Here is a 26,353-nt window from a genome sequence, read left to right as displayed (position 1 = left end):
CCACACCCCTGCTGCTGGGGACAGGCAAACCGAGGGCGCAGGCTGCTCTGCGCTGCCTCCCTGCAGGGGTGGGGGCGGGAAGCCTGCAAAACCAAGGGACCAGCCAGGTCTGGGGAGCATCTGACCATCACCCACCAGGCCCAGCGCTGCCTGCTCGCGGTGGCCCGCCATTGCGGACGTGGGGGCCGGGCCCTCTGAGCTATCTTAGCGGGATGCTGATTTCTGTTTCTCTGCAGCCAGATCACAGCAGAGGCACTTGTTACTGCTGAACCCATTAAGTGTAATTATGGCGCTCTCAGCGGGAACGGGTAATTACATCGGTGGCCCAGTGCCACACTGCGAGGGGCGCCAGGGACCAGGGGCTTCAGAGAGGCCACTGTTGGCCCTGTCCCTGTGGGGCACCGGGGGAGAAGGGTCTGCCCCTTGTCCCGGTGGGGCAGGCTGCCAGCTCCACGATGGAAGGGCAGACAGACACAGCCCGGCCTTCTGCCCATCCGCCTGAATTAACACACAGGCCCTGAACATCCCCACGCCTTGTCCCTCCCTGACCCCGGTCACGCATAGCCTCTGCCAGTGTATCAGGTGACCTCAGGGTCAGAGACCCGCATAGGCGGGGCCACATGGACCCCGAGCCTAGCACCCACGTGCAGAGGGGCGTAGAGTGGGCTCTCAGGTCCCTGGAGACCGACCCACTTTGTGGAGCCAGGCCCTACTGCTATGGTCACCTTGTTGAACTGTGCAATGCGCCCTCCCCCAACTGGCGGACACTGAGGGGGCACAGAGGGGCACCAAGGCCCCAGGGCACACAGCCCGCATGTGCTGCAGGCGGTCCAACCCATCATCCTGTCCAGCCCCCTGGGCGCCGGGGGTGGGGCTAGGGGCCGCGGTACCGAATTTCCCAGGCTGTCTTCCAACAAGCAGTGTGTTCCAAGTGCTGACTCTCTCTCTTTAGTAGGAGGCCCTTTCCACCCCACAGAGCTCGGGAAGGCTTCTCGGGTCCCCTGCTATCCAGCCCAGGGCGGCACAGGCGGGCAGCCCCACGAGAAGCCCACCCCGGAGTTGGCTATGTGTCCTGGTGGGAGGCGAGGTACAAGGAGTGCCCCAGGGCCCTCCCATCTGAGGGACACCTGCCTACACCCACGGGCTTGAGTGAAGCCCCACTGCCCCCACCGGGGAACCCCCTTCCTCAGGCCTGGCACTGCTGGCCCACCACGTGGCTGCCTTCCGGAGGAGCAGAGGGGGAACTTGGCGGTGCACTGTGGCTTCTGTGGAGCCGAGGCGCCACCTGGTGGCCACTCTCAGAATGTGCGTCCTCATTGAGGTGGCCGGTGGCCTTCCATCCTGAGGGCCAGCAACCCTGCAGGTGACCAGGTTCACACAGCACGGGTTGGTACAGCACTGGCTGCTGGCCAGGCACCCTAATGTCCTGACTGGACACCCTTCTGCCAAAGGGAGAGTCTCCTGGACGGGACCCTTCACGAGCCGACTAACTTGGGGGGTGGTCCTCACTCACCTGTCCTTCGTCCATGTCCCATCCCCCTTCATCCAGGTTCACAGTAGGACTGCAGGTCCCCTGGGCACAGGCACTGAGCTGGGCTAAAGTTCGCATCCCTCTTGCTTGTCGCTGTGGTCAGGGCATCCTCTGGGGTTACAGGAGGGACTCTTGCAGGGCCACGGAGAGGGTCTTTGAGGCTGCCTTTATGGCACCCGTAACAATTAGTGGGCATTTGTAGTACTTGGGGTCCCAGCTGGGCAGCAGTGGTGAGCCTGGCCACAGTTTAGGGAGCCTGGTGGAGGGGCAGTGTCTGGCCCCACGCCTCGGTCCAGGGTCCTGCTGTACACGAGAGGTTGGTAGCGGTGTCCAGAGGCCGGTATTGGGGTCTGTTCCTCACTGCCCAGCTGATGGGCCGGGCACGGAATGGGGAGATTTTGAGACCCCTGTGGCATCTGGGGGGGTGCTGGGGGAGCGACCTGGGGCTCCTTAACTGTTACGTGGACCCTTAACTCGGCACCTGCCCCACGTGGTTCGAGCACGTCAGCATGCTGGTCATCATGCTCAACTGCGTGACCCTGGGCATGTTCCGGCCCTGCGAGGACGTCGAGTGCCGCTCGGAGCGCTGTGGCATCCTCGAGGTGGGCGGGGCCGGAGGGGCGGGGCCTGGAGGTGGGAGGGGCGACGCCTGGGTGGGGTCGGAGGGCAGAGTTGGGTGTGGGCGGAGCCTGGAGGGAGGGGGCGGGGCCAGTCACCTGCGGCCTGGGCCGTGTGAGGGGCGCAGGCCCCACTCTCAGGCCCCCCTCCTGCAGGCCTTTGACGACTTCATCTTCGCCTTCTTCGCGGTGGAGATGGTCATCAAGATGATCGCCCTGGGGCTGTTTGGGCAGAAGTGCTACTTGGGTGACACGTGGAACAGGCTGGACTTCTTCATCGTCATGGCGGGGTAAGGCCATGGAAGGGGCCAGCCTGGAGCGACCCCAGTGCCTGGTCAGGCCCGCCTGGGAGCGGCCCCGGGGGCCCCCAGGATGAGAGATGGGGAGGTGCACTCAGGCGGGACGGGGCCCGGGGAGTGGCTGGGGGTGGGGTGCCAGGAGCGGGACCTATCTGGGGCTCCCTGTGCCAGCACCAGGGACTGTGGGACAGACACAGGGTGTCCGGGGTGGCCTGTGAGTGGCGAGGGTCCTCCAGTGCTGAGCGGAGGCTGTGCTTTCCCTTCCTCCGGGCAGCTGGGCTGGGCAAATGACATGGGGATCATGTCTCCAGCAAGTGCTCACCTCCTGGCCTCAGCCGCCAGGGTACCCTGGAGAGAGCCGGGTGCCCGCTGGCCTAGCTCTGATCTCCCCTCCCAGCACCTGCCCCCGCTGAGCATGCCCCTGCTCTGCCCCCAGTATGATGGAGTACTCCTTGGACGGACACAACGTGAGCCTCTCGGCCATCCGAACTGTGCGCGTGCTGCGGCCCCTTCGTGCCATCAACCGTGTGCCCAGTAAGTGACCCCCACCTGGGGCTGGGGTAAGCGTGGCCAGACAGCCCTGCTGAGAGCTCCTGAGGCCCCACTGGGCACAAGACCCAGAGGCCGTACCGCCTGTCTGGCTGCTGGGTACTGGGGTCCCAGCCCAGACCATGGTGCAGGCCTCCTGCCACTTACATGGCAGCTGAGGATTTGCCACTGCTTTTCGGGGTGGCGGGGGGCGGGTGGAGACAAGCAACCCTGTACCAAGCCGGGGTGTGATGGGCAGTCAGGCTGAATGGCAGCCCCATGTCCCCCAGGGCTGCTGAGTGTCAGGCCATTCGGAACCTCAGACTCATCATCCACACAGCATTTGGGATCATGTCCTGGAGCCATGCAGGACGTGGTGGCTTCCTTGTTTGGCCTGCCCCAGCAATCTTCCTATCTGAGCCCTGCCAAGGGGCCTGGTGCTCAGGGAAGCATGGAGAAACTTCTGGGCAGTCGTGTGGGTTTGGACGGTGTAGGTTTGGAAGCTTGTTTGGAAGGTGGTCTGTGCTGACCTTGGTCATGCCCACATGGGTCTGTGTGGGGATCTCCGTGTCTTCAGAGTTTCCAGTGTTCTGACTGAATTCAGCTGTTAGTTTTCCTGAGGGTATAGTGGGGGGCATTCCCCACATGACTGTCAAGTGTGTGTACGCACGCATACAGGTGGGTCTCGTGTACCACCTTGGTGTGCACAGCCTTTCTGGCTGCCTATCCTGGGTCCTGGTGGCTTCAGCACTGTGGCCCAGGGGATCGGGGCTTGTCCTGCAGCTCCTCCAAGAAGTATCCCCCCCAGGATGGGTCACTGTCTCCCCCTGAAGCTGTCAGCTCCACCAAAGAGCAGGAGGGTGAAGGGTTATGCTGTGGGACTCCTAGGCATTCCATCTAGCTGCCACTTGGCTCTACCCTCGGGAATCAGACAGGGTTCAGATGCTGTGTGACCTTGGGCAAGTAACTGTGCCTCTCTGAGCCTTGGTTTACCCACCTGTGAACATGGTACTCCTCAAGGACGGCTGTGAGGTGAGGTGGTTCTTGGCTCTGGGCCCAGCACCACCACACACTGGCATTGTTCACCTGGGTCCCCTTTCAGTGCCTGAAGTGACAACCCCTTTCACAGTACAGATCACTTTTCAGGCCAAATGCTGCCTTCAGCCTAGTTTCCCTGTGGGGTCAGGCCCTGGTCCCAAACAGGGTGCCTCCCCCACACTGGACCATGTTCCCCTCACTGTGAGCCCCCAGTGGGCATGTTCCAGGCTGCGTCTTACTCTGGCTGCCTGGGGTCCACTCTGAACCCTGGATCACCTGTGGCCTTGGAGCCACTTGCGGTCTGGCAACGGTGGTGCTCTCAGACTTTGTCCCTGGTGAATCTTCCTCTCGGCCATTTCTGAAACTGCAGTGCCCCTCCCAGCTGTGATTACTCCTGTAGCCCCAGGGGCCCCTCTGTCACCCAGCAGCCCCTGGGCGCTCTCCAGGGGGCCTTGGCATCTGCCCCAGGCTCTGCCTGCACCCTTAGCCTGGCCCTTGCTTGTTTCTGGAAGTGAGACATGTCCTTGCTGAGGTCTGGGAGCAGGGCAGAGCCAGGACCAAGCGAAGGGCTGGTGGGGCTGGCTGACCCACTCCCTGGATTAATCTGTGTTCACACACTCCATCACACCCAGGAACGAGAGCTTCCAAACGCTTTCTCAAAAGCTGCCTCCTGGGACTTCCCTGGTGGTCCAGTGGTTGGGACTTCACCTTCCAATGTAGGGCAAGTGAGTTCGAGCCCAGGTCTGCGGGCTAAGATGCCACATGCCTCGTGACCAAAAGTCCAAAACATAATGCAGATGCAGTATTGTAACAAATTCAATAAAGACTTTCAAAATGGTCCACATTAAAAAGAAAAAAATCTGTAAAAAACAAAAAACTGCCTCCTGTCCTGGGGTGCACCCAGACCCTACCTCCCCTCCAGGGCTCTGCTTCACATGATTCACATAGAGAGTGGGAAGAAACACTGGTCCCCAAACACAGTACCTGCTTCAAGACCCGTGGCTCCTGCATGCAGGAGGCAGCCCAGAGTCTGAGCTGCTGGGGCTCCCCCAGGCTGCTGCTCCCATGATGAGCTTGGGGCTGCGGGACTCCTGAACTGTCACGCTAGGGGCCCGCCTGGATACAGTCTGGTCCGGGCTGGCGTTCCTGAGGAGCAAGGACCACCTACCCTGAGCCTTTCCAGTCGGTGGCCTTATTTACTGCCCTCCGTGGGGTCTAACAGAATGTACAGGGGCCTGGGTCGTGTCCCCCGCAGAGGTACTGATGCCCACCTGTGAATGGCAGAGAGCTCAGGAGGGGCTGGGGCCTCAGGGATGCCCAGGAGGGCTCTGTTGCGCTGACCGGCTGCGTGATGCCTGCAGGCATGCGGATCCTGGTCACGCTGCTGCTGGACACACTGCCCATGCTCGGCAACGTTCTCCTGCTCTGCTTCTTTGTCTTCTTCATCTTCGGCATCGTGGGCGTCCAGCTTTGGGCCGGCCTGCTGCGCAACCGCTGCTTCCTGGACAGCACCTTCGCCAGGTGCGCAGGCCCTGCCCCTAACCTGCTCTTCCTGGGCCTACCTCTGGAGTCACCACCCCAACAGGCCCCTCCCTCCAGGCCCCGCCCCGAGGCTCCACCCCAACAGGCTCCTCCCTCCAGGCGCCCCAACAGGCTCCTCCCTCCAGACCCCGCCCCTGGAGGCTCCACCCCCAAACAGGCTCCGCCCTCCAGGTTCCTGCTCTCCAAGCCCGGTTTCCCCAGACAAGACCTGACCTTCCGAGAGCGGCACTAGCACTAGCGGACTTAGGTCTGCCTCTTACCTTTTGTTTTTTGTGTGTGTATACCTCTGTGTGTGTCTGTCTCGCCGTCTCTACTCCAGGAACAGCAACCTCAGCTTCCTGCGGCCGTACTACCAGCCGGAGGAGGGTGAAGAAAACCCGTTCATCTGCTCCTCCCGCCGGGACAACGGCATGCAGAAGTGCTCGCACATCCCCAGCCGCCGCGAGCTGCGCGTGGAGTGCACGCTGGGCTGGGAGGCCTACGGGCAGCCGCAGGCCGAGGGCGCAGGTGGCACGGGTCACCACACCTGCATCAACTGGAACCAGTACTACAATGTGTGCCGCTCGGGCGACTCCAACCCGCACAACGGGGCCATCAGCTTCGACAACATCGGCTACGCCTGGATCGCCATCTTCCAGGTGGGCTCCGGGTCTCTCCGGTACCCCACGCCCAGCGTGTAGGGCTGGGGGCTAGTGCCAGGCAGGGCTTTCCTGCCCCGCCAGCCATGCCACCCTCCCCAGGACAGGCGAGGAGGGCCCACTGCCTTCTCAGGGCCGTCCATGTGTCCAGCCTCCTGCCCGCCCCCCCTCAGGTGATCACGCTGGAGGGCTGGGTGGACATCATGTACTACGTCATGGACGCCCACTCCTTCTACAACTTCATCTACTTCATCTTGCTTATCATCGTGAGTGTGGGGACGTGGTGGGACATCCGCTGCAAGGGGTGGTGGGGTGTCCCTGCATTGTGACAGACCTGTCTCAGATCCTGAACTCCTCTGTTACTGGCTGTGGCCCTGCCCCCGGGATCCATGGAGGTCCTGTGCCATCCTGGCCCTCCACAGGGAGTGTGATCCCCAAAGGTGGCACTCAGTTGGTTCTCTTAGTGGCCCTGGGGTCTGAGGCAGGGTCTGCATAGACCAGAGGTGAGTTGAGCCAGGAACCTGCCCTTTGTTGCTGCTGCTAAGTCACTTCAGTCGTGTCCGACTCTGTGCGGCCCCATAGACGGCAGCCCACCAGGCTCCCCCGTCCCTGGGATTCTCCAGGCAAGAACACTGGAGTGGGTTGCCATTTCCTTCTCCAGTGCATGAAAGTGAAAAGTGAAAGTGAAGTCGCTCAGTCGTGTCCGACTCCTATCGACCCCATGGACTGCAGCCTACCAGGCTCCTCCGTCCATGGGATTTTCCAGGCAAGAGTGCTGGAGTGGGGTGCCATCTCAGACCATAAACCCAAGCACAGGAGAGTGTCATCTGCTGATCCTGCCACAGAGGACAGTGCAGCCTTGGGGGCTGGGGGAGGCCTGACCCAGGCATGAGGATCCAGTTGAAGAATATATCTTCAGGAGGAGGGAATGAACCACACAAATGACAGGAGGGCGTCTCCCTACACGTCCTCCAATTGTCCATAATTGATAGCAGCCACTGCCCACCACCCATTCCAGATGCTGGGGCTTAGTATCGAATCAGCAGGGATCCCGCCTGTCCCAGGGTGCCCCATCGGCCCCTAGATCGGGAAGCCCACAGTAGGGCTCAGTGTATTTCTCATCAGAGGCTTGATAGTGGTGTAGAAATCACAGCTGTTGTCCTGGCCTCCTGCCCCACCCAAGATGGATCCCAGTGCTCCCCACTTCCCCACCTCCCAGGAGCACATGGCCAGCAAGCTCACGGCTGCCTGCCCACCACAGGTGGGCTCCTTCTTCATGATCAACCTGTGCCTGGTGGTCATCGCCACGCAGTTCTCAGAGACGAAGCAGCGGGAGAACCAGCTGATGCGGGAGCAGCGGGCCCGTTATCTGTCCAATGACAGCACGCTAGCCAGCTTCTCTGAGCCGGGCAGCTGCTATGAGGAGCTTCTCCGGTACGTGGGTCATGTGTGCCGCAAGCTAAAGCGCCGTGGCCTGCGCCTCTACGCCCGCTGGCAGAGCCGCTGGCGCAAGAAGGTGGAGCCCGGTGGCGCCACGCATGGCCAGGGCTCAGGACGGCGGCCGCGGCGGGCAGGCGGGCGCGCTGCCTCCATCCACCACCTCGTGTACCACCACCACCACCATCACCACCACCACTACCACTTCAGCCACGGCAGCCCCCGCCGGCCAGGCCCCGAGCCAGGAGCCGGCGACACCAGGCTGGTGCGGGCCGGAGCACCAGCCTCACCCGGGCGCGGGCCCCCTGACGCCGAGTCGGTGCACAGTGTGTACCACGCTGACTGCCATGTGGAGGGGCCGCAGGAGAGGGCGCGCGTGGCGCACGCCACAGCCACTGCCGCTGCTGGGCTCAAGCTGGCTGCCGGGCTGGGAGCCATGAACTACCCCACCATCCTGCCCTCGGCTGCGGGCAGTGGCAAAAGCGGCCTCGGGCCCAAGGGGAAGCGGCCTGGTGGCCCCCCGGGAGCCGGGGGGCACAGCCCCCTGAGGCTGAGCAGCCCGGACCCCTGCGAGAAGATCCAGCACCTGGTTGGGGAGCATGGTAAGGACCTGCCCCTGTGGGGAGCGGTGGGGGGTGGGGCACAGGGCTCCTGGGACATCCCCACCTATGTGCCCACCCTCATGAGCCCAGCCTTCTTTGGAGTCCTGGACAAGGAAGAGAAAGGGGGCCTGGGGGCCTCAGATGGGAGGAGGTGCCCCCCCACCTCCACCCATCCTGTGTTGTTGAGCAGCTGATGGCTCAGTGGGGTGCGAGTGTTTGCCACCGGGAAATGAGAATTCTGAAGCTAGCAAGCAAAAAAGAAGCCCCAGGGCCATGTCCCATGGCCCACGTCTGGCCCCGAGCAGGGCGGCCAGTTGTTTCTCAGGAGGAGCACTTGGCCTGCACTCTTGGTGGGGAGACTGTGGCTGGGGCCGGGGCGAGGGGAAGCCAAGGTCGCAGAGCTCCCAGAGGCTGAGCAGAGGAGCCAGGGTGCCCCTCGGTACACCCGGTCCTCCCACCTGGGCCCCCGGCCTAACCCACCTGGCTCATGCAGGACCCTGGGGTCACACCAGGCTGAGGCCTCCCAGGTGGCCTGCACTGGCAGGGGCACCTGGGGCAGGGAGAGGTGTGTGTGCCAGGGTCACCCTGTGTGCTCACGTGGTGCCCGGGGTGTCACTGCACACGTGCCTGCAGCTCTGCACTGCACCCTGGGGGAGCATGGCCCTGCGGGGCTCCTGGCTGCAGCGAATCTAAGCCTCTGTGGGTGCAGAGTCACCTGGGCCCCAGAGACTCAGCCGGGGAGGCAGCGTGGAGTGACGATGGCTCAGGGCATCATGAGCCAGAACATTCACGGTCATGGCATCCCTTTACTGGAAAGTGGCTCACGTCGTATTTCTGTGGGTGGTGTGGCTCCTGCGGGGATGTGCCTCTGCCTCTTTTCACCCCTGAGTGAACAGAGAGCAGCTCTGCAGGGCGTATGAGTGTGCAAGTGTGTGCGTCTCTTCCTGTGCATGTGTTCAGCTGTGTGCCCAGGTGTGTATGAGAGTGCCCAGATGTGCACCCGTGCTCAGGTGTATGCAGGCATGCATGGTATGCTCAGGTGTGTACAATGTGCTCAGCTGTGTGCCCAAGTGTATATGAGTGTGCCCAGGTGTGTGCAGGTGTGCACATGGACACCATTCACCCCACAGCAGCCTCCGTGAGCGCCTGCTTCCTGGGCACCAGCTGAGCAACCTGAGGCTGCCTGCGTCCTTCTCCCCGCAGGACTGGGCCAGGCCCCCAGCCGCCTGTCAGGCCTGAGTGTGCCCTGCCCCCTACCCAGCCCCCAGGCGGGCACGCTGACCTGTGAGCTGAGCAGCTGCCCGTACTGCACCAGTGCCCTGGAGGACCCCGAGCTGGAGTTCAGCGACTCAGACAGTGGAGGCTCAGACAGCAATGGGGTCTACGAGTTCACGCAGGATGTGCGGCACGGGGACCACCGCGACCCCATGCAGTCGCCCCCCGTGGCAGAGGCGCCAGGCGTGGGCGGCACACGGCGGAGGGGGCCGCAGCGGGCGGCGGCAGGCGAGCAGGGTGGGCTGGGCCACGTCTGGGCCTCCTTCAGTGGCAAGCTGCGCCGCATCGTGGACAGCAAGTACTTCAACCGGGGCATCATGGTGGCCATCCTCACTAACACGCTGAGCATGGGTGTCGAGTACCACGAGCAGGTGGGTGCCCCACACAGACAGCCCTCAGAGTGGCCCTGGGGCACGTCCCGCCTGCCTGTATCTCCTGCAGGCTTTAGCCTCTCATGGGCTCCACAGAGGGCTCTCTGGGGTTGGGGAATAGGCGTGGCAGTGGGGCTGAAGGTCGATTGTGAGGGAGTTTTTACCGTTCACTCAGCGGATGCTCCTGCTGCTCATTGGTGGGCCTCTGCTGAGTGGAGACAGAGAGACTGTGGCTCCATCCGGAGGTCCTCTGTCTGGGCTGGGGCGTTGAGATCACAGACCCAGAGGCAGCAGGGAGCCGAGGGCACTTGCCAGGCCATCTGGTGCTTTTCAAGGTGGGACCTCCAGAGCCCAGCTTTCATGGACAGAGCCCCCCATATGAGCTGGGCCTTCAGGCTGGGATGCCCTGGGCGGCCCCAGAGGGGAATGTGGCAGTGGCACATGGTGCTGGCACGCGGCCCCTGCCCTGGACTGGGGCTTCCCCAAGGAGCAGCGGCTGGGCTGGCAGGGAGAGGTCGTCCTCCCTGGGGACCGAGGCCAGTTCACTCTTAATGACCAAACTGCCTTCCTCCTTTTCTGCCTTCTGGGCTTTTTAAGTCCCTTAAGCTCTGGTCTTTCATCCTTTAGCAATTTCAGGGAAAATGCAAGTGATATTAGCCTCCAGCTGGCGGCTGAGAGGTGCTGTCTGTGAGGGTGAGATCCAGGGCAGGAGCAACAGCAGGCTCGGGGATCCCTGGCCAGGAGGAGCCTCTGCACACACACACATGCACACACGCACGTACGCAAAGGTTATCTGTGCAGATGTGGGCTTGTGCACAGACACACACGTGGGTGGCGATGCGTGCACACAACACATGCGGGTACATGCAGACTCATGTGCACACAAGCAGACCACACACTGGCACACACACACCAGCATTTACACTGGCACAGGTGTGCACTTGCACACATAGGCGCCTAGACCAGCATATCCCCAGTAAGAAAAGGGCCTCTGGGGCCTTCTGCTGACAAGGAAGGGTGTGTGGGGCCACCAGGGCCAGGGCAGCTGCTGGGGGAACCACACTGTACTGTCTGCACCCCGGGTACCCACACGCCCACCCTGGAACAGATGCTCTAGGCTCTGTTCCCAAGGCCTGTGCTGTTGGGGTCTGGGAAGTGTCTGGAGCCCTGTTTCTCAGACATGCTGCTGGGAAGGTCAGGTGGGGCCTGGGGGAGCCAGGGACAGTCAGGGTGGGAGGGCCAGGCAGGCTGGGGTGCAGCTGGAGGGGACACCCCTGCGGTCCCTGTTTCCTCCTCTGGACAGCAGCCGATGGGGCTCCTCCTGAGATGTTGCCACAGCCCCTTGATGCAGCCTTACCTGCTCCCAGCGCAGTGGAGTGGTGTCCCACCCTGCCATGACAGGCAGTGGGGGCTGGGGGTGGGCCCTGACAACCACTCTGCCACCCGCAGCCCGATGAGCTGACCAACGCCCTGGAGATCAGCAACATTGTGTTCACAAGCATGTTTGCTCTGGAGATGCTGTTGAAGCTGCTGGCCTGCGGCCCACTGGGCTACATCCGGAACCCTTACAACATCTTTGACGGCATCATCGTAGTCATCAGGTAGGTCCCCTCCTCCCCTGGGGCCTGGGGAGGCTCCCATGTCCACCGCAGCCCCCGCAGATGGCAGAGCCCCTGCCACTGGGAAAGGCCCTGCCATCAGGGTGCAGAGGTGGGGTCTCCTGGGGCGGGACCCTCGCCCCTCCTCAAAGGCAGAGTCGGGTGCACACGACAAGGTCAGCTGCAGCTCAGGCGGGAGTTTCTAGAAGCTAGTGGAGCTGTTCCCTGCGGGAACAGAGCAGGCACTCAGTGGCTGTTAAGCCTTGCAGCCGGCCTCCACTGAGGGCTCAGCCCCTGCAAGAAAGGCCAGCTTGCTGCAGCAAAATCAGCACAGAAAGAACCAGGGGGATCTGGGGAAATTCCGTCCCCCGGGACAAAGCAGGGCCCTTGGGACTCAAGGGGGCCCCCAGTCTAAGGAGAGCAGACAAGCCAGGCACATTGGAAAGGCGCTCAGTCGAGTCTTCAGAGACACCACCACCCCTCAGCCCCTCCGATGCTTTGATGCAGCCGAACCTGCTCCCAGGTGGGGTTGAGCAGAGGCCGAGGTGGCTCCAGGCTGTCGTTCCTGCCTCTGGGAAGAGAGTGTCCCAGAGTCAGGGCGGGAGTAGGCCATCCTAACGCTGCCCACCCACCCCACCCCCGACCCCCAGCGTGTGGGAGATCATCGGGCAGGCGGACGGCGGGCTGTCGGTGCTGCGCACCTTCCGGCTGCTGCGGGTGCTCAAGCTGGTGCGCTTCATGCCCGCACTGCGGCGCCAGCTGGTGGTGCTCATGAAGACCATGGACAACGTGGCCACCTTCTGCATGCTGCTCATGCTTTTTATCTTCATCTTCAGGTGTGTGCGCCGCGCCCTGCCCCGGGTGGCTGCAAGGGGAAGGCCTGTGGCAAGGAGCCCGCACGGGCGCTGGACGGGAGGCCCCGCTCCCAGCCGGGCCCGCCCACTGCGCCGGCCCTGGCTTCGGGGCCTTGGATGCCCTGAGCCTCAAAGAGGAAGACAAATTCAGTTACTGTGGGTTTTGCTGCCAGGCGCCAGCACGCAGTGGGGGACTTGGAACTGTGCTCAAGAGCCAAGGGCGAAAGGGGCGGAGGAGGGAGGGGCAGGCAGGCAACCTGGGGCTCCTGGACCCCTGCTGCTGTCACTGATCCCAGGCCTCGGGGAGGGGTCTGGGGCAGAGAGCAGCCCACATAGGCCGGGTGAGACAGACACCCAGTCCTGGCCGCTGCCTGAAGCCAGAGTGGCCTCCCGTGTTTCCCGCGTTCTTGGCTTTGGTCTTACCACCTATAGAATGGAAACAGTTTGGCCATGGACCCTGGGCAGTCCTGCCCACAAGGAAGCCAGAGTTCAGGAAGGTGTAGAGGAGTGGATGGTGGGCGTGGGGTGACCAGGCTGGGTCCCCAGCCCCACACCTGGCCCTCTGCACCAGTCACTCACTGTACCCCTGCCTGTCCACCCCCCTAGCATCCTTGGCATGCATCTCTTTGGCTGCAAATTCAGTCTGAAAACAGATACCGGAGACACAATCCCCGACCGGAAGAACTTTGATTCCCTACTGTGGGCCATCGTCACCGTGTTCCAGGTACAGCTGGGCAGGCCGTCCCCTGCTGTGCACGGGTGGTTCCTGGAGGGCCATAGCCCTGCTCAGAGCTGGCTGAGGCCCCTCCGAGGCCACTGGGGGTGAAGAACGGTGGCCGGGACGTTGAGGTGGTGGGCCTGGTCTCACTCATCCTTCTGGTCCTGAGACCTGGCGGCATTCCCCCAGCCAGGACCCCATCCTGGTGCCCCCTCGGCCCACACGTTGGGCCCACTCTGCCCACCGCCCCTCCCCCAGATCCTCACCCAGGAGGACTGGAACGTCGTCCTGTACAACGGCATGGCCTCCACGTCCTCCTGGGCCGCCCTGTACTTCGTGGCCCTCATGACCTTTGGCAACTATGTGCTCTTCAACCTGCTGGTGGCCATCCTGGTGGAGGGTTTCCAGGCTGAGGTGAGGGGGAGTTTCCAGGGGAAGTGAGGGGGCTTCCAGGGGAGGTGAGGGTGCTTCCAGGGGAGTAAGAGATTCCAGGGGAGGTGCGGGGCTTCCAGGGGAGGTGAGGGGCTTCCGGGGGAGGTGAGGGGGCTTCCAGGGGAGGTGAGGGGCTTCCAGGGGAGGTGAGGGGCTTCCAGGGGAGGTGAGGGGGCTTCCAGGGGAGTGAGGGGTTCCAGAGGAGGTGAGGGGCTTCCAGGGGAGGTGAGGGGGCTTCCAGGGGAGTGAGGGGTTCCAGAGGAGGTGAGGGGCTTCCAGGGGAGGCGGTGGGAACCAGGAGTGTGGGGCAGACCTCGTCCTCACCCTGCTGGGCTCTTCTGTCTACGCCCACCCCTTGTGGGCCTGACCTTTACATTGGGGGTCGCCCCCCCACGGGGAGCTTCACGTTTGCTGTGTGCTCGTCGGGCACAGGGTGATGCCACCAGGTCCGACACAGATGAAGACAAGACATCCACCCACTTGGAGGAGGACTTGGACAAGTTCCGAGACCTCAGGGCCACAGGTGCGCGTGTGGATGGGGGGCAGGGATGCGGCGGAGGGGACACTGCCTCTAGGGTCTGGGCACAGCTGGGACTCCGGAGGGGGATCCTAGGCGGACAGGCGCTCCTTCCTGGGAGCCCTGCAGGCTCGAGTGGCCTCCCCTCTCCCCCCTCCCCTAGAGATGAAGATGTACTCGCTGGCAGTGACACCCAACGGGCACCTGGAGGGCCGGGGCAGCCTGCCCCCTCCCCTTATCATGCGCACAGCGGCCACGCCCATGCCCACCCCCAAGAGCTCCCCACACCTGGACGAGGCCCCTGGCCCCCTGGACTCGCGCCGTGGCAGCAGCAGCTCCATGGACCCTCAGCTAGGAGACCAGAAATCTCTGGTAGGGGACCCTGCCTTGGCCTCAGGGCACCTTCAGGCTCACCCCCCCAACACAGCTCCTTAGACCTTTCCCAGAGATGAGTGAGGGTCCCAAATGTGCCCCCTCCTCCCCAGAATCCATCAGGCCCGAGCGCTTTGTTTTCTATAAATGGAACTAGAAACCGCTGTTCTGATGGGAGGTGTGTGAATAAGCAAGTAGAATAGCAGGCCAGAAGTTTATCTTCCAATTTGCACAATGTAAGATAAAAGCTGGCAGAACACAGAATGTACAAGAAGGGAAAACAGAGAAGGATGGCAAAAAGGTGTAAAAGCTGAGCACACGAAACAGGTGACGGAAGCCGGGCGGAGGCTTCCATGCGTCACAACCAGCAGCGCCCTGTGGAGCTGGGGCCCACGGTCTTTCCAGACAAACCCAGGAAGCACCACCCCAGACAGACGCAGCTAGGGCCGGCTCTGTGCGTCTCAGAAGGGCCAGAAGGGGTGGGTGGAGCAGGACAAGCTAACTTGGGGTGGGGTGGGGGGTGAACCTGGAGGAAAGTCCAGGTGAACCATCGAGAGGGGGAGGGGACATCGAGTGTCAGTCACAGAACAGCTGTGGCCAAGCACATCACAGCTAAGCTGCTAGAGCCCCCAGGAGGAGGATGGAGCTGCTGGGCCAGATTCCAGCTCAGCTCCTGCTGACCCAGGAGGTGAAAACGGCGAAGGGCAGAGAGCATAGGCACAGCAAAGGTGAAGTCCTGGAGCACAGCTGAGTTTCTCTCCTGAGGTGGCGTGTGGCTTCTCCTGGAAGTCCAGAGCCTGCTAGCCAGAAGTTGATGAGCGGTCCCTCCCCTGAGATCCAGGTCAGCTGCTGGGCCGCATCTGAGGATGCCTGGTCTGTAGCTGGTCCCTGGCCCGTTGATGACCTTCGCCCACCCTCTGGTCTTCAAGCTGGCATGCGAGGCCCCCTCAGGGATCTGACACTTGCTGGCGGTGTCTCCAGCTCACCGTTGACCCACTGTGTGCCACAGGCATCTCGCTGAAGGCTCAGTGCCCCTAGCAGCTCCCTAGAGGAGAGGCCCTGTTTAGTTTACACATGCATATTAGTTGCTCAGTCATGTCCAACTCTTTGTGGCCCCATGGACTGTAGCCCGCCAGGCCCTTCTGTCCATGGGATTCTTCAGGCAAGAATACTGGAGTGGGTAGCCATTTCCTTCTCTGGGGGATCTTCCCAACCCAGGGATCGAACCCAGGTCTGCTGCATTGCAAGCAGATTCTTTACCATCCGAGCCACCAGGGAAGCCCATTAAAGGAGATGATCCATGTACGAATGTCACCCACGGGTGTCACTGGAGATCCCTTTCACCAGGGAAAGTCCCGTGAGCCAGGTGCCCTGAGGCCAGCGTGTTGGGGGTGACTTGGGAGGGGTGTGACCTGCTCATTCCTGCCCTCACCCCACAGTCCAGCCTCCGCGGCTCGCCCTGCGCCCCCTGGGGGCCCAACAGCGCCTGGAGCAGCCGGCGCTCCAGCTGGAACAGCCTGGGCCGTGCACCCAGCCTCAAGCGCAGGAGCCAGTGTGGGGAGCGCGAGTCGCTGCTGTCCGGTGAGGGCAGGGGCAGCGGCAGCACTGACGAGGAGGCCGAGGATGGCCGGCCCGGGTCGGGGGCCTCGCCGGGTACGCGTGCCACGCCGCTGCGGCGCACCGAGTCCCTGGACCACCGTAGCACGCTGGACCTGCGGCCCCCACGGCCGGCCACCCTGCTGCCCACCAAGGTCCACGACTGCAACGGGCAGGTGCTGGCCCTGCCGAGCGAGTTCTTCCTGCGCATCGACAGCCACAAGGAGGATCCGGCCGAGTTTGACGACGATGTGGAGGACGTGAGTGGGGGTGGGCCTCACGTTGGCCCCTTGCCTCCCTGCAGTCGTGGGGGCAGTGTTCATGGGAGGCCCTGGGGGCGGGAGGGGCTGGGAAGCAGGACAGTCTGGGCCAGAGCGCATCCACAGGGAGCTCTGGAGTGGGATTCGCCCCAGGGTCAGCCCCACCTCAGGCTGAGGGCTGGTTCTGGGTTGGAGTCAGTCAGCCAGTGAGATGTCCGTGGGGAGGGTAAGTGCCTTCTTAGCTGGGCACCCCGCTGCCCAGGACTGCTGGGGGCCACCTGGGTGTGGATCTGAGGGTGGCCACTCACTGGTCCCCCAGACCCCAGTGTAGCTCCCTGGCCCCGTGCCTGGGTGGGTGGACAGGGCTGAGCCTGAAGGTGGGAGGGGCTGGGGTTGGTCAGGCTGGGAGGGGCCCTGAACACCCCCCTCTCCTCCCCAGAGCTGCTGCTCGAGGCTGCAGAAGGTGCTGGAGCCGCACAAGCCGGAGTGCTGCCGGAGCCGCGAGCCCTGGGCCCTGTACCTCTTCTCCCCACAGAACAGGTGAGGGGCGCACCTGGGAACGCTGACCCCGCCCTGGGGGCCCCCTTCGTCCCTACCAGACGGTGAGCTCTGTGGACAGAAGCCAGGGCTTGGCCAGGACTGTCCTCAAAACCCCACTCCCGGCTCCCAGGTTCCGCATCTCCTGCCAAAAGATCATTGCTCACAAGATGTTCGATCATGTCGTCCTCGTCTTCATCTTCCTCAACTGCATCACCATCGCCCTGGAGAGGCCCGACATCGACCCCGGCAGCACTGTGAGGCTCTCTCCTCACCAGGGAGGGGTGGGTCCCATGGCCACGGCCGGCCTCTCCCATGTTCCTGTCTCCTGCAGGAGCGCGTCTTCCTCAGCGTCTCCAACTACATCTTCACAGCGATCTTCGTGGTGGAGATGATGGTGAAGGTACACCGTGTGCTGGGGGACCTGGGGGTCTGTCCATCTGGCCTTGCGGCCATGGCCACATATACAGGGCGTAGGTCCATGAGCCCATCGTCTGTACTCACCAGGTGGTGGCCCTGGGCCTCATCTCGGGTGAGCATGCCTACCTGCAGAGCAGCTGGAACATACTGGATGGGGTGCTGGTCCTGGTGTCCCTGGTGGACATCATCGTGGCCATGGCCTCGGCTGGCGGCGCCAAGATCCTGGGCATCCTGCGTGTGCTGCGCCTGCTGCGGACCCTGCGGCCGCTAAGGTGGACTGGGCCGTGGGGCGGGGCCAAAGGAGGGGACGGATACAGGAGGGCGGGCCCACGCGTGGGGCGGGATCCGGGAGGGAGAGGGGCCCGGGCTGCAGGTGCAGGGTGGCAAGGTGTTTGCAGTGCTGGGCGCTCCTCCTGATGGCAGCTCCCTTGGGCGTGCCCAGCAACGCGTTCCTTCTGGCCCTCTTCCAGGGTCATCAGCCGTGCGCCGGGACTCAAGCTGGTGGTGGAGACTCTGATATCGTCCCTCAGGCCCATCGGGAACATCGTCCTCATCTGCTGCGCCTTCTTCATCATCTTCGGCATCCTCGGGGTGCAGGTGCGTGGCCTGCCTGCCTGAGAGACAGTGGGTGGAGTCGCCTGGGAGGGCCTCGGCCCAAGCAGGCAGGGGGAGGGCGGGGCCCGTGAAGGGGCGGGGAATGGCAGGGCAGGGCCTGGCCCTCTGAGTGACCGCCCCTCCCGGTCAGCTCTTCAAGGGGAAGTTTTACTACTGCGAGGGCGCCGACACCAGGAACATTTCCACTAAGGCCGAGTGCAGGGCCGCGCACTACCGCTGGGTGCGACGCAAGTACAACTTCGACAACCTGGGCCAGGTGGGCGGGGCTGGGGCGGGGCGGGCGGGGCTGGCGGGTGACTCACCCAGCTCAGCCCTGATCTAGAGGGCGGGAGCCACAGGGTCTCAGCAAGTTAGGAGGGTTCGCGGTGATCGAGCCTCGGCCGCGCGTGTGGCCCTGCAGGGCGCGCCCGGCAGGAGGCCACGCCCAGAGGTGCCCGCCTTGCTCTGGCCTCGCAGGCGCTGATGTCGCTGTTCGTGCTCTCGTCCAAGGACGGCTGGGTGAATATCATGTACGACGGGCTGGACGCCGTGGGCGTGGACCAGCAGGTGCGGCGGGCAGCCCTGCTCCTCTGCGCGGGCCTTCTCCCTTGGTCTCTGCTTATCTCAGAGAGCGCAAGGTCCCCAGAGACAAGGCTGCGTTTGGCCTCTGGGGACGTCCGCAGAGGTCCACATCGGGGGTCAGCGCCCATGGGCGGGGCTCAGCGCGTGTGGGCGGGGTCAGTGCCCGTGGGCGGACCGGCACCCACGCGCTCTCCTGTGCCGCAGCCCGTGCCCAACCACAACCCCTGGATGCTGCTCTACTTCATCTCCTTCCTGCTCATCGTCAGCTTCTTCGTGCTCAACATGTTCGTGGGCGTCGTGGTGGAGAACTTCCACAAGTGCCGGCAGCACCAGGAGGCCGAGGAGGCGCGGCGGCGCGAGGAAAAGCGGCAGCGTCGCCTGGAGAGGAAGCGCAGGAGTAAGGCCCTCCGGGTGGCAGTGGCCGGTGGCTACCTGCGCGTCGCCCAGCCCCTGCCCCCCCCCCCATCCACCTGAGCCCCACTTTTCGCCTATAGGAGGGTGGCTGGGGACGGGAGGCCAGCCAGGGGCAGCTCCGAGACCGGGCTGCTGCCGCCGGAAACCAGGTCCGCCTCGCCCCCGGCCCAGGGCTGTGAGGACTGCATCTGGGCAGCGGCTCAGCACCCTGGCCCCGGAGCCCCCCGCCTGGCCCCACTCCTCTCGGCCCTGGCCTCTCCAGATGGCTCTGCACGCTCTGCCCTTTATGTTCTCAGAAAAGAATGGCTGCGGAGGAGGCAGGGGGCCCTTCCCAGGAGGCACAGGGATGAGACCCCAGCCCCCACGCCCACCACTGCAGGGGCAGGCTCACGCCGCTTTTGTGTTCTCACGCCTCGGTGGGGGGAGCAAGCAGAGCCATTCAAGACAGAGAGAGGGTCTTAGGACACCCCTGCCCAAGCTGGGGAGCAGAGTGGGCTTCTTCCAGGAGGGGTCCTGGCCCCGCCCACCGGCCAGCTCAGACCATCTCCTTGTCTTTCCAGGCACTTTCCCCAACCCAGGTACCTGCCCCCACCCCGCATGCCTCAGCCCCGCTTCTGCCAGCCACTGCATGGGCCTGTGAACTGGCCTGATCTCTGCTCCTCTGCCCCTGCCACAGGGAAGGGTGGACATTGCAGGAAGGTGCCAGGCCCCCTGGGGTCCACCACAGGGTCAGCACGGGGTGGCTGTAGGGCGCCAGGTGCCAGTGGGAGGAGGAGGGATTGCTGGCTGGCCTGCCTGGTGTTCACGCTGCTGCCTCTGAGCCCGTGTGTGCCTCTGCCTGGCTTGCACGCCTGCCTGCTGTGCTGGGACGCCTGCTGGCTGGTCGCTACCCCATGTCCTCAGTGCTGGCCGGGCCTCACTGGCTTCTGGCCCCCTTGGCTGCTGCACTGAGCTCTCTAGTGACCGCATGCCAGACCGAGGAGCATGTGGGCCCCAGGGAGGGGTTGGTTCCCATCGGCCCCTGCCGTCCCTGGTCCCTGCCCACAGGTTCTGAGGCCAAGGAGGGCCCCTGTGCAGTGGGGGCAGCTGTGCCTTCACCTAGCAGGCACTGGTGTGCCCTAGGGAGTTACTGCAGGCAGAGCGTTTAGTGCAGACAGAGCTGCTGGGAGATGTACCCCCTCCCATCCCCCAGGTCATGGCCCCCAACCTCAGATGGACCAGAGGGCAAGCAGACCCCAGACAGCAGGCACATGGCCACAGGCCTCCTGGAGGACAGGGAGTGGAGGGACTCTGGGCTTGGTGGCCAGAATGCAGCACATGCCCAGCTGGGGAGATGGGGGTGTGGTGGGCCACCCTGCCCTGCCCTGCCTTGGGACTGTCCCTGCCCAAAAGCTCCCATTTGCCACTCCCTTCATCGCTGAGGTATCTCTGAACCCTGATGCCAGTCCAGGAGAGTAGACGACACAGGCCCTGCCTTGAGACCTTCTGGCAGGGTGGGGGTTCCAGACAGGGCTCCAGGGCAGGGCCCAGGTGGAGTCTCAGCTTCTATGCCCACTCCAGGGATCTGCTCTGAGGCTGAGGCCCTCTTGGAGGAGGAGATCAGTGGGTGACCTGCCTTGAGGCCCATGCGCGAGCCTGGCCCCTCCTCCAGCCCCCTGACTCCCCAGCACCTGGGAGGCAGCCCTCTCATGCCGCCCCACCTGCCTGCTCACCACTGTGCTCTCCCTGCAGAGGCCCAGCGACGGCCCTACTATGCGGACTACTCGCCCACCCGCCGCTCCATCCACACTCTGTGCACCAGCCACTACCTGGACCTCTTCATCACCTTCATCATTGGCGTCAACGTCATCACCATGTCCATGGAGCACTACAACCAGCCCAAGGTGGGGCTCGCTGCCTTGACACACCGGCCTTCCTGCCTCCAGGCCTAAACACTGGGGGCAGGGGTGGGGGTGTTGGTCACCAAGGGTGGGGTCTGTTGCCAGCCGGGTGGTGCTACCCTGAGAGCTGGAGGCCCCAGGTCTGCAACCTTGCCTGAGCCCTCGTAGGGGCTTGTGGGATACATGGAGGTGTGGCTTGAACAAAGGGCCCTCCTTCCTTTAAAGCCAGTGGACACTCCCTGGGCCACCTGTCCCAAGGGCATCCTTGACCCCGTGACAGGTTCCATCCAAAAACACTGGCTAGGGGATGTCCCCAAGTCCAGAAAGGTCAGACTGAGAGGGTGATGCTCTCAGATCCCATCTCCATTATTTCATCAAAGACGGGACGCCCCCTCCTCCCAGAACAGCTGAGAGTCTCTGATTCTGTAGCTGAAGCTGAGCCAGTCTGGCGGGCTGGCTTCTGCCCTGGGCTGTGGGTGGGACTGGTCCAGCCAGGGCTGGGAGTCTGGGTTCCCAGCAGCAGGTTCCCCCAACTGAGGGTCGTGCTGAGAATCCTGTGAGGGTCAGGCCAGGCAGGCCTCCCTAAGCCAGCATAGACCTCCATCCAGTAATAGCTGAGGCCTGTCCGTGGGCGGGCCTGAGGTGCCCCGGTCGGTCAGCAGAGCAGAGAGGTGGGGCAGGGTGGGCAGCGTTGCAGGGGGCCTGATGTTCAGGAGCCTGGTGCTCGCCCCCAGGCTCTGGACGAGGCCCTCAAGTACTGCAATTACGTGTTCACCATCGTCTTTGTCGTCGAGGCCGTGCTGAAGCTGGTGGCCTTTGGGTTCCGGAGGTTCTTCAAGGACAGGTGTGTAGGGCGGGGCAGATGGGCACCGTGGCCGGAGCCTGCAGAGGCAACGGTGCTGAGCAGGGGTGCCCCTGGTGATACCAGGACGTTCCCAGGGGACAGGGAAGGGACTGCAGGTGCTCCGAAGGGCCGGGGTGCTGGGGGGAGGCACTGGCTGGCGCTGAGCCATGCCTGCCCACCCGCCCAGGTGGAACCAGCTGGACCTGGCCATCGTTCTGCTGTCCATCATGGGCATCACGTTGGAGGAGATCGAGATGAACGCAGCACTGCCCATCAACCCCACCATCATCCGAATCATGCGTGTCCTCCGTATCGCCCGCGGTAGGCCACCACCCACCTGAGCCTCGCGCTGTTCAAGGGCCCGCCCCCCACCTCCTGCCTCACCTGCCCCAGTGGACTGCCTGGGGACCGGGGGGTGGGGGTATGCGTAGTTCGGGTCAGACCAGCCCCACCCCCCACTAATGCTCGGCTCCCCGTCCTAGTCCTGAAGCTGCTCAAGATGGCCACGGGCATGCGGGCCCTGCTGGACACGGTGGTCCAGGCGCTGCCCCAGGTACGTCGGCCGCTCAGGGGCCTGGCCTGGGTCTGGCTCCCCTGCTCCCAGGGTGGGCATCACAGATGCCCCCAAGAGGACAAGACTGCAGGAGGGCCTGGCTCACTGGTCAGGCATCATTCGTTCACGTGGTCTTTCTAGTCTCTAGACAAACGCAATTATTCAAGCCCCTCCCCGCCACCTACAGGGAGTAATGGGCTGCTGAGCTGTGCTGTGAGGGGGCGGCCCACCTGCTTTCCGGCCTCACTCTAGTCTCTCTGGGGAACACCAGGGCCCACTGCCCGGTGCAGTTCTGCGCTCAGTGGGCTTTGGGCAGAGGGCAGAGCCCGTGGCTGCAGCGGGCTTGTCGAGTTTGGAGGCCCACACCCGGGGCTCGGGTGTTGGCCAGAGGCCTGTCTCTCCTGAAGCCAGCTCAGGCCCTGTCCTCACATCCTGTGTCCACAGCCCCAACCCTGACCCTGTATGGCTTCTTGAGTTGAAAGTCTCATTACCCCATCTGTGTAGTATTCAGCCCCTGAGCCAGTCCACCCGGGCATCCATGTGTCCATCTGACCGTGACTCCAGCCCTCTTAACAAGCCATCCAGCCACCCAGGCTTCTATCCATCCATTCAGACAGTTGTCTGTCCCCCATCTACCAGATGCCCAGCTGTCCATCATCCAGCCCTCCTGGCCACTGTCCACCGGCCCAGCATATATCTATCCATCTGGCTGCCTCCCCAGCCGTCCACACCCTGCATCTTCAGCTGGCCTCCACTGGTCCCCAGCAGCCTTCCTCAGCCCCGAGTTATGCCCTTAGTGCTCCAGTGTAGCCACCCCCTGTCTGGGAGCGGCTGGATGGGGCGGTGGGAGGGAAGCCCAGGCCCCGGCCACCCCCGGTGCAATGTCTCTGGGGGCTGGTGAAGAGAGGGACCAGCCACATCAGAGTCAGGAAGGTGTGGAGGAAGGGCGGCAAGTTCATGGAAGAGCCGCGGGCAGGGGTTGGGCAAGACCTGGCAGCCTGCAGAGCTTCCTCCTTCACCTCGCCGTGGGGACCCTGAGGCTGGAGTCCACCCAAGCCGCTGGGAGGTCTCAGGAGCAGAGGAACTGGATGCAGCCCCCTGGAGTGCAGGGCAGAGTGAGAGCCAAGGAGGGGCCCTGGGCACCAGGCAGCCCTGGGGCCACAGGAGCCTCGAGGCCAGGAGGCCTGGAGCAAGAACAGGGCTCAAGGCAGGCCTGGGAACTGCTGGGCAGGTCGCGGGTGGGGGACGGGGCGGGCTGAGCCCCCTGACCTCGCTCCGCTTCTCTCCTGTGTAGGTAGGGAACCTCGGCCTGCTTTTCATGCTCCTGTTTTTTATCTATGCTGCCCTGGGAGTGGAGCTGTTCGGGAGGCTAGGTGAGTGCGGCAACGCGGCGTTCCACTCCCCAGACTCCCCTAGCAGGCGCAGCTTCACGCATGCACATGCGTTCAGGCTGCTGGCCCGGCCTCCAGCCCGGCCCCTGCCCTGCGGCCCTTCACTGTGAGGTAACTGTGGACGTGGCGCATGTAGACGCGCTGTGCAGACCCGCACACGTGTTAACACCCAGGCCAGGCCGACGGAGCCGCACATCAGTGTGAGTGCACGCACACACACACAGGTGTGGCCCCAAGTCTACCGGCCCCAGGGTTGTGCTGTAGCCAGCCCTTCCTATCACCCAGGGTCTCCTCAGACCTCCCGCACGTGCGGCTCTGTCCAGTCTAGGTAGGGGCCTGTGGGGACCTTTCGTGGCGGCCCAGGTCCTATGGGTGCCCCCTCCCACTGGGTGTCACTGAACGAACACTTAATGGGTTCCAGGAGCCACCAGTGGGCCTGTGTGGGAGGGGGTTGAGGTGGCTGTCACCTTTGAGGGTCTGCCCGGACCCCGAAGTTGGTGCCCCGACCCTGGACCTGGCGACTCCCAGGCCTGACCCAGCATCTGGGGCTCTCCAGTGCCAGGGCCTCCCGGTCATTCCGCAGAGCAGGGGACTTGCTGGGCCACCACCCTGCACCCCGAGGAGCATGGCTTTCTCCCTGGCGAGGGCAGGCCCGTGTGTGCCCTGGCCCCGTGGGGCGGGCTGACCCGGTCGCTCCCGGCAGAATGCAGTGAGGACAACCCCTGCGAGGGCCTGAGCAGACACGCCACCTTCTCTAACTTCGGCATGGCCTTCCTCACGCTGTTCCGCGTGTCCACCGGGGACAACTGGAACGGGATCATGAAGGTACAGGCTGGCGCAGTGGGCGGGGCGATGGGAGCCCCCAGAGTAGGGGGCTGCCGGCGGAGGTGGGAGCCTGCCCGCCGCCCTCTGCCCGCAGGACACGCTGCGCGAGTGCGCCCGCGAGGACAAGCACTGCCTCACCTACCTGCCGGCCATCTCGCCCATCTACTTCGTCACCTTCGTGCTGGTGGCCCAGTTCGTGCTTGTCAACGTGGTGGTGGCCGTGCTCATGAAGCACCTGGAGGAGAGCAACAAGGAGGCCCGCGAGGACGCCGAGCTGGACGCAGAGCTTGAGATGGAAATGGCGCAGGGGTCCCCAGCCCGTCCCAGGCCGGCGGCCCCTCAGAGCCCCGGCGCCTCGCCGGACTCCCCCAACGTGCTGGTCGTGCGCAAGGTGTCGGTGTCCAGGATGCTATCCCTGCCCAACGACAGCTACATGTTCCGGCCCGTGGCGCCTGCGGCAGCCGCTCACCCCCACCCGCTACAGGAGGTGGAGATGGAGACCTACGCGGGCGCGGCCGCCGGTACAGCCTCTGGCGGATGCAGCCTGGCCCTGGGCGGGCGGGGCCGACGCGGGGTGGCGGGGGCCGGGGCGGAGCCAAAGGGGGGGATGGGTGAGGGCAGGGGCCAGGGCGGAGCCAGGGGGCGATGGGGGCGGAGTCAGGTGGGGCAGAGGGGCCGGGGCGGGGCCAGAGGGGCGATGGGGCAGGGCGGGCGGGGGTCAGAAGGGCAGTCGGGGCAGGGGTCAGAGGGGCGTGTGTTGTCGGGCAGGGCCCGCTGGGGGTGGATACACATTTCTGGCGTTTTCCTGCCGCAGGCCAGGTCACCGCTGCCCAGTCGCCGCCTGTGGAGTCCTGCGCCTCCCTCCAGGTTCCGTCCGCCGTGTCCTCCCCGTCCAGGGGCGGCGACACCCTCCGTGCCCTGCCCCCACGGGGTGCAGCCCGGTCGCCTAATGTCGGCCGACTTCTCTGCAGACAGGTAGGAGGCGCTTTCGGGTCCTCAGCCGCGCCCTGGGGTCTTTGGGATTCCCTCCCCATTTGAAGCGTGAGAGACGTGGGCTCTGGATTTGAAGCGTGAGAGACGTGGGCTCTGGGCCCTTGGAGTGTGTAATGACCACACCCGGCCACGGGGACCCATGGCCCCTTAAACAGCAGCCTGCTGCTAAGTCACTTCAGTCGTGTCCGACTCTGTGCGACCCCATAGACGGCAGCCCACCAGGCTCCCCCATTCCTGGGATTCTCCAGGCAAGAACACCGGAGTGGGTTGCCATTTTCTTCTCCAATGCATGAAAGTGAAAAGTGAAAGTGAAGTCGCTCAGTCGTGTCTGATTTTTAGCGACCCCATGGACTGCAGCCCATCAGGCTCCATGGGATTTTCCAGGCAAGAGTACTGGAGTGGGGTGCCATTATCTTCTCCGAAACAGCAGCCTAAGCCCCCCAGAACCCCCCTCCCCAGAAACCGTGCCCACGAGCCTGGCTGCAGCCAGAGATCCTCTCCTGCCTGAGCCTTTGGTCCCCCTCCCTTCCCCCTCCCTGCTTGGGGAACCAAGCTGATCTAGTACCGCAGTCCAGCAGCGGCTGCAGCCGGGGTCTGTGCCCCTCAGGGTTTCCAGGGCCCTGGGAAGGCTCTGCCCACAGGAGCTTGGCCTCCAGTCCTCCCCACACGACCAGAATTGGTGAGGGCTCCTCTGCTCCAGTTGCGGGGCAAGTGCATCCACACCAGCATCTTGCAGCCTCGTCTCACCCTGGCCCATAGCCTTGGGGGGTCACAAGGTCACCTGGCCTGGAGTGGGGAGGGGGTCCCTCTGGCTGGTCTCACCTGACTCCCTGCCTTTGCAGGAGGCCATCCACACGGAGTCCCTGGAAGGGCATGTTGATGGCACTGAGGACAGCAGCCCATTCTGGGGAGAGCCTGGCGGGAAGACCCCCGTGAGACAGGCATCCCTGGGGCCCTCCTTGCGGTCCCCATCCCGGTCCCCTCGACCCTCCAGCATCCGCACCCGCAAGCACACTTCTGGACAGCACTGCATCTCCAGCCGGCCTCCTGCCCCAGGCGGGGAGGAGTCCAGCCCCAGACCCGGCTGACGAGGAG

General features: G+C 64.0%; 1 protein-coding gene across 4 annotated transcripts; it reads left to right on the top strand.

The window, feature by feature from the left end:
- On the top strand, window positions 1-26,353 carry CACNA1H (calcium voltage-gated channel subunit alpha1 H). Of its 4 annotated transcripts, none has more exons than XM_070363040.1 (33): window positions 1-2,133; window positions 2,305-2,438; window positions 2,884-2,981; window positions 5,375-5,534; window positions 5,875-6,193; window positions 6,367-6,459; window positions 7,455-8,232; window positions 9,436-9,878; window positions 11,328-11,479; window positions 12,127-12,312; window positions 12,937-13,054; window positions 13,307-13,462; window positions 13,913-14,003; window positions 14,161-14,369; window positions 15,809-16,225; window positions 16,665-16,765; window positions 16,896-17,019; window positions 17,097-17,165; window positions 17,270-17,454; window positions 17,653-17,779; window positions 17,928-18,053; window positions 18,287-18,343; window positions 18,563-18,755; window positions 19,333-19,350; window positions 20,504-20,655; window positions 21,387-21,496; window positions 21,684-21,817; window positions 21,979-22,049; window positions 23,344-23,422; window positions 24,144-24,265; window positions 24,360-24,786; window positions 25,080-25,240; window positions 26,101-26,353. In XM_070363040.1, the coding sequence occupies exons 1-33, from the start codon at window positions 2,041-2,043 to the stop codon at window positions 26,344-26,346; spliced, it is 5,949 nt and encodes a 1,982-aa protein (XP_070219141.1). In that variant the 5' UTR covers window positions 1-2,040; the 3' UTR covers window positions 26,347-26,353. The 4 variants fall into 4 exon arrangements, with proteins under 4 accessions (XP_070219141.1, XP_070219142.1, XP_070219139.1 ...); XM_070363041.1 differs by having other exon boundaries at window positions 3-2,133; window positions 2,344-2,438; window positions 18,254-18,343; XM_070363038.1 differs by having other exon boundaries at window positions 4-2,133; window positions 18,254-18,343.

This window comes from Bos mutus, chromosome 25, assembly GCF_027580195.1.
Source record: "Bos mutus isolate GX-2022 chromosome 25, NWIPB_WYAK_1.1, whole genome shotgun sequence".
NCBI classification, from domain to species: Eukaryota; Metazoa; Chordata; class Mammalia; order Artiodactyla; family Bovidae; genus Bos; species Bos mutus.
Note: the sequence above shows the minus strand (reverse complement) of the source record. Positions and strands in the feature narration are given on the sequence as shown.

Bases quoted from the DNA above. Each gene is read 5' to 3' on its own strand.
- CACNA1H (XM_070363038.1), top strand. From the start codon at position 2,041: ATGCTGGTCATCATGCTCAACTGCGTGACCCTGGGCATGTTCCGGCCC. The intron at 6,194-6,366 runs GTGGGCTCCGGG...GCCCCCCCTCAG, and splicing joins CCTGGATCGCCATCTTCCAG to GTGATCACGCTGGAGGGCTG. The intron at 13,463-13,912 runs GTGAGGGGGAGT...CGTCGGGCACAG, and splicing joins TGGAGGGTTTCCAGGCTGAG to GGTGATGCCACCAGGTCCGA.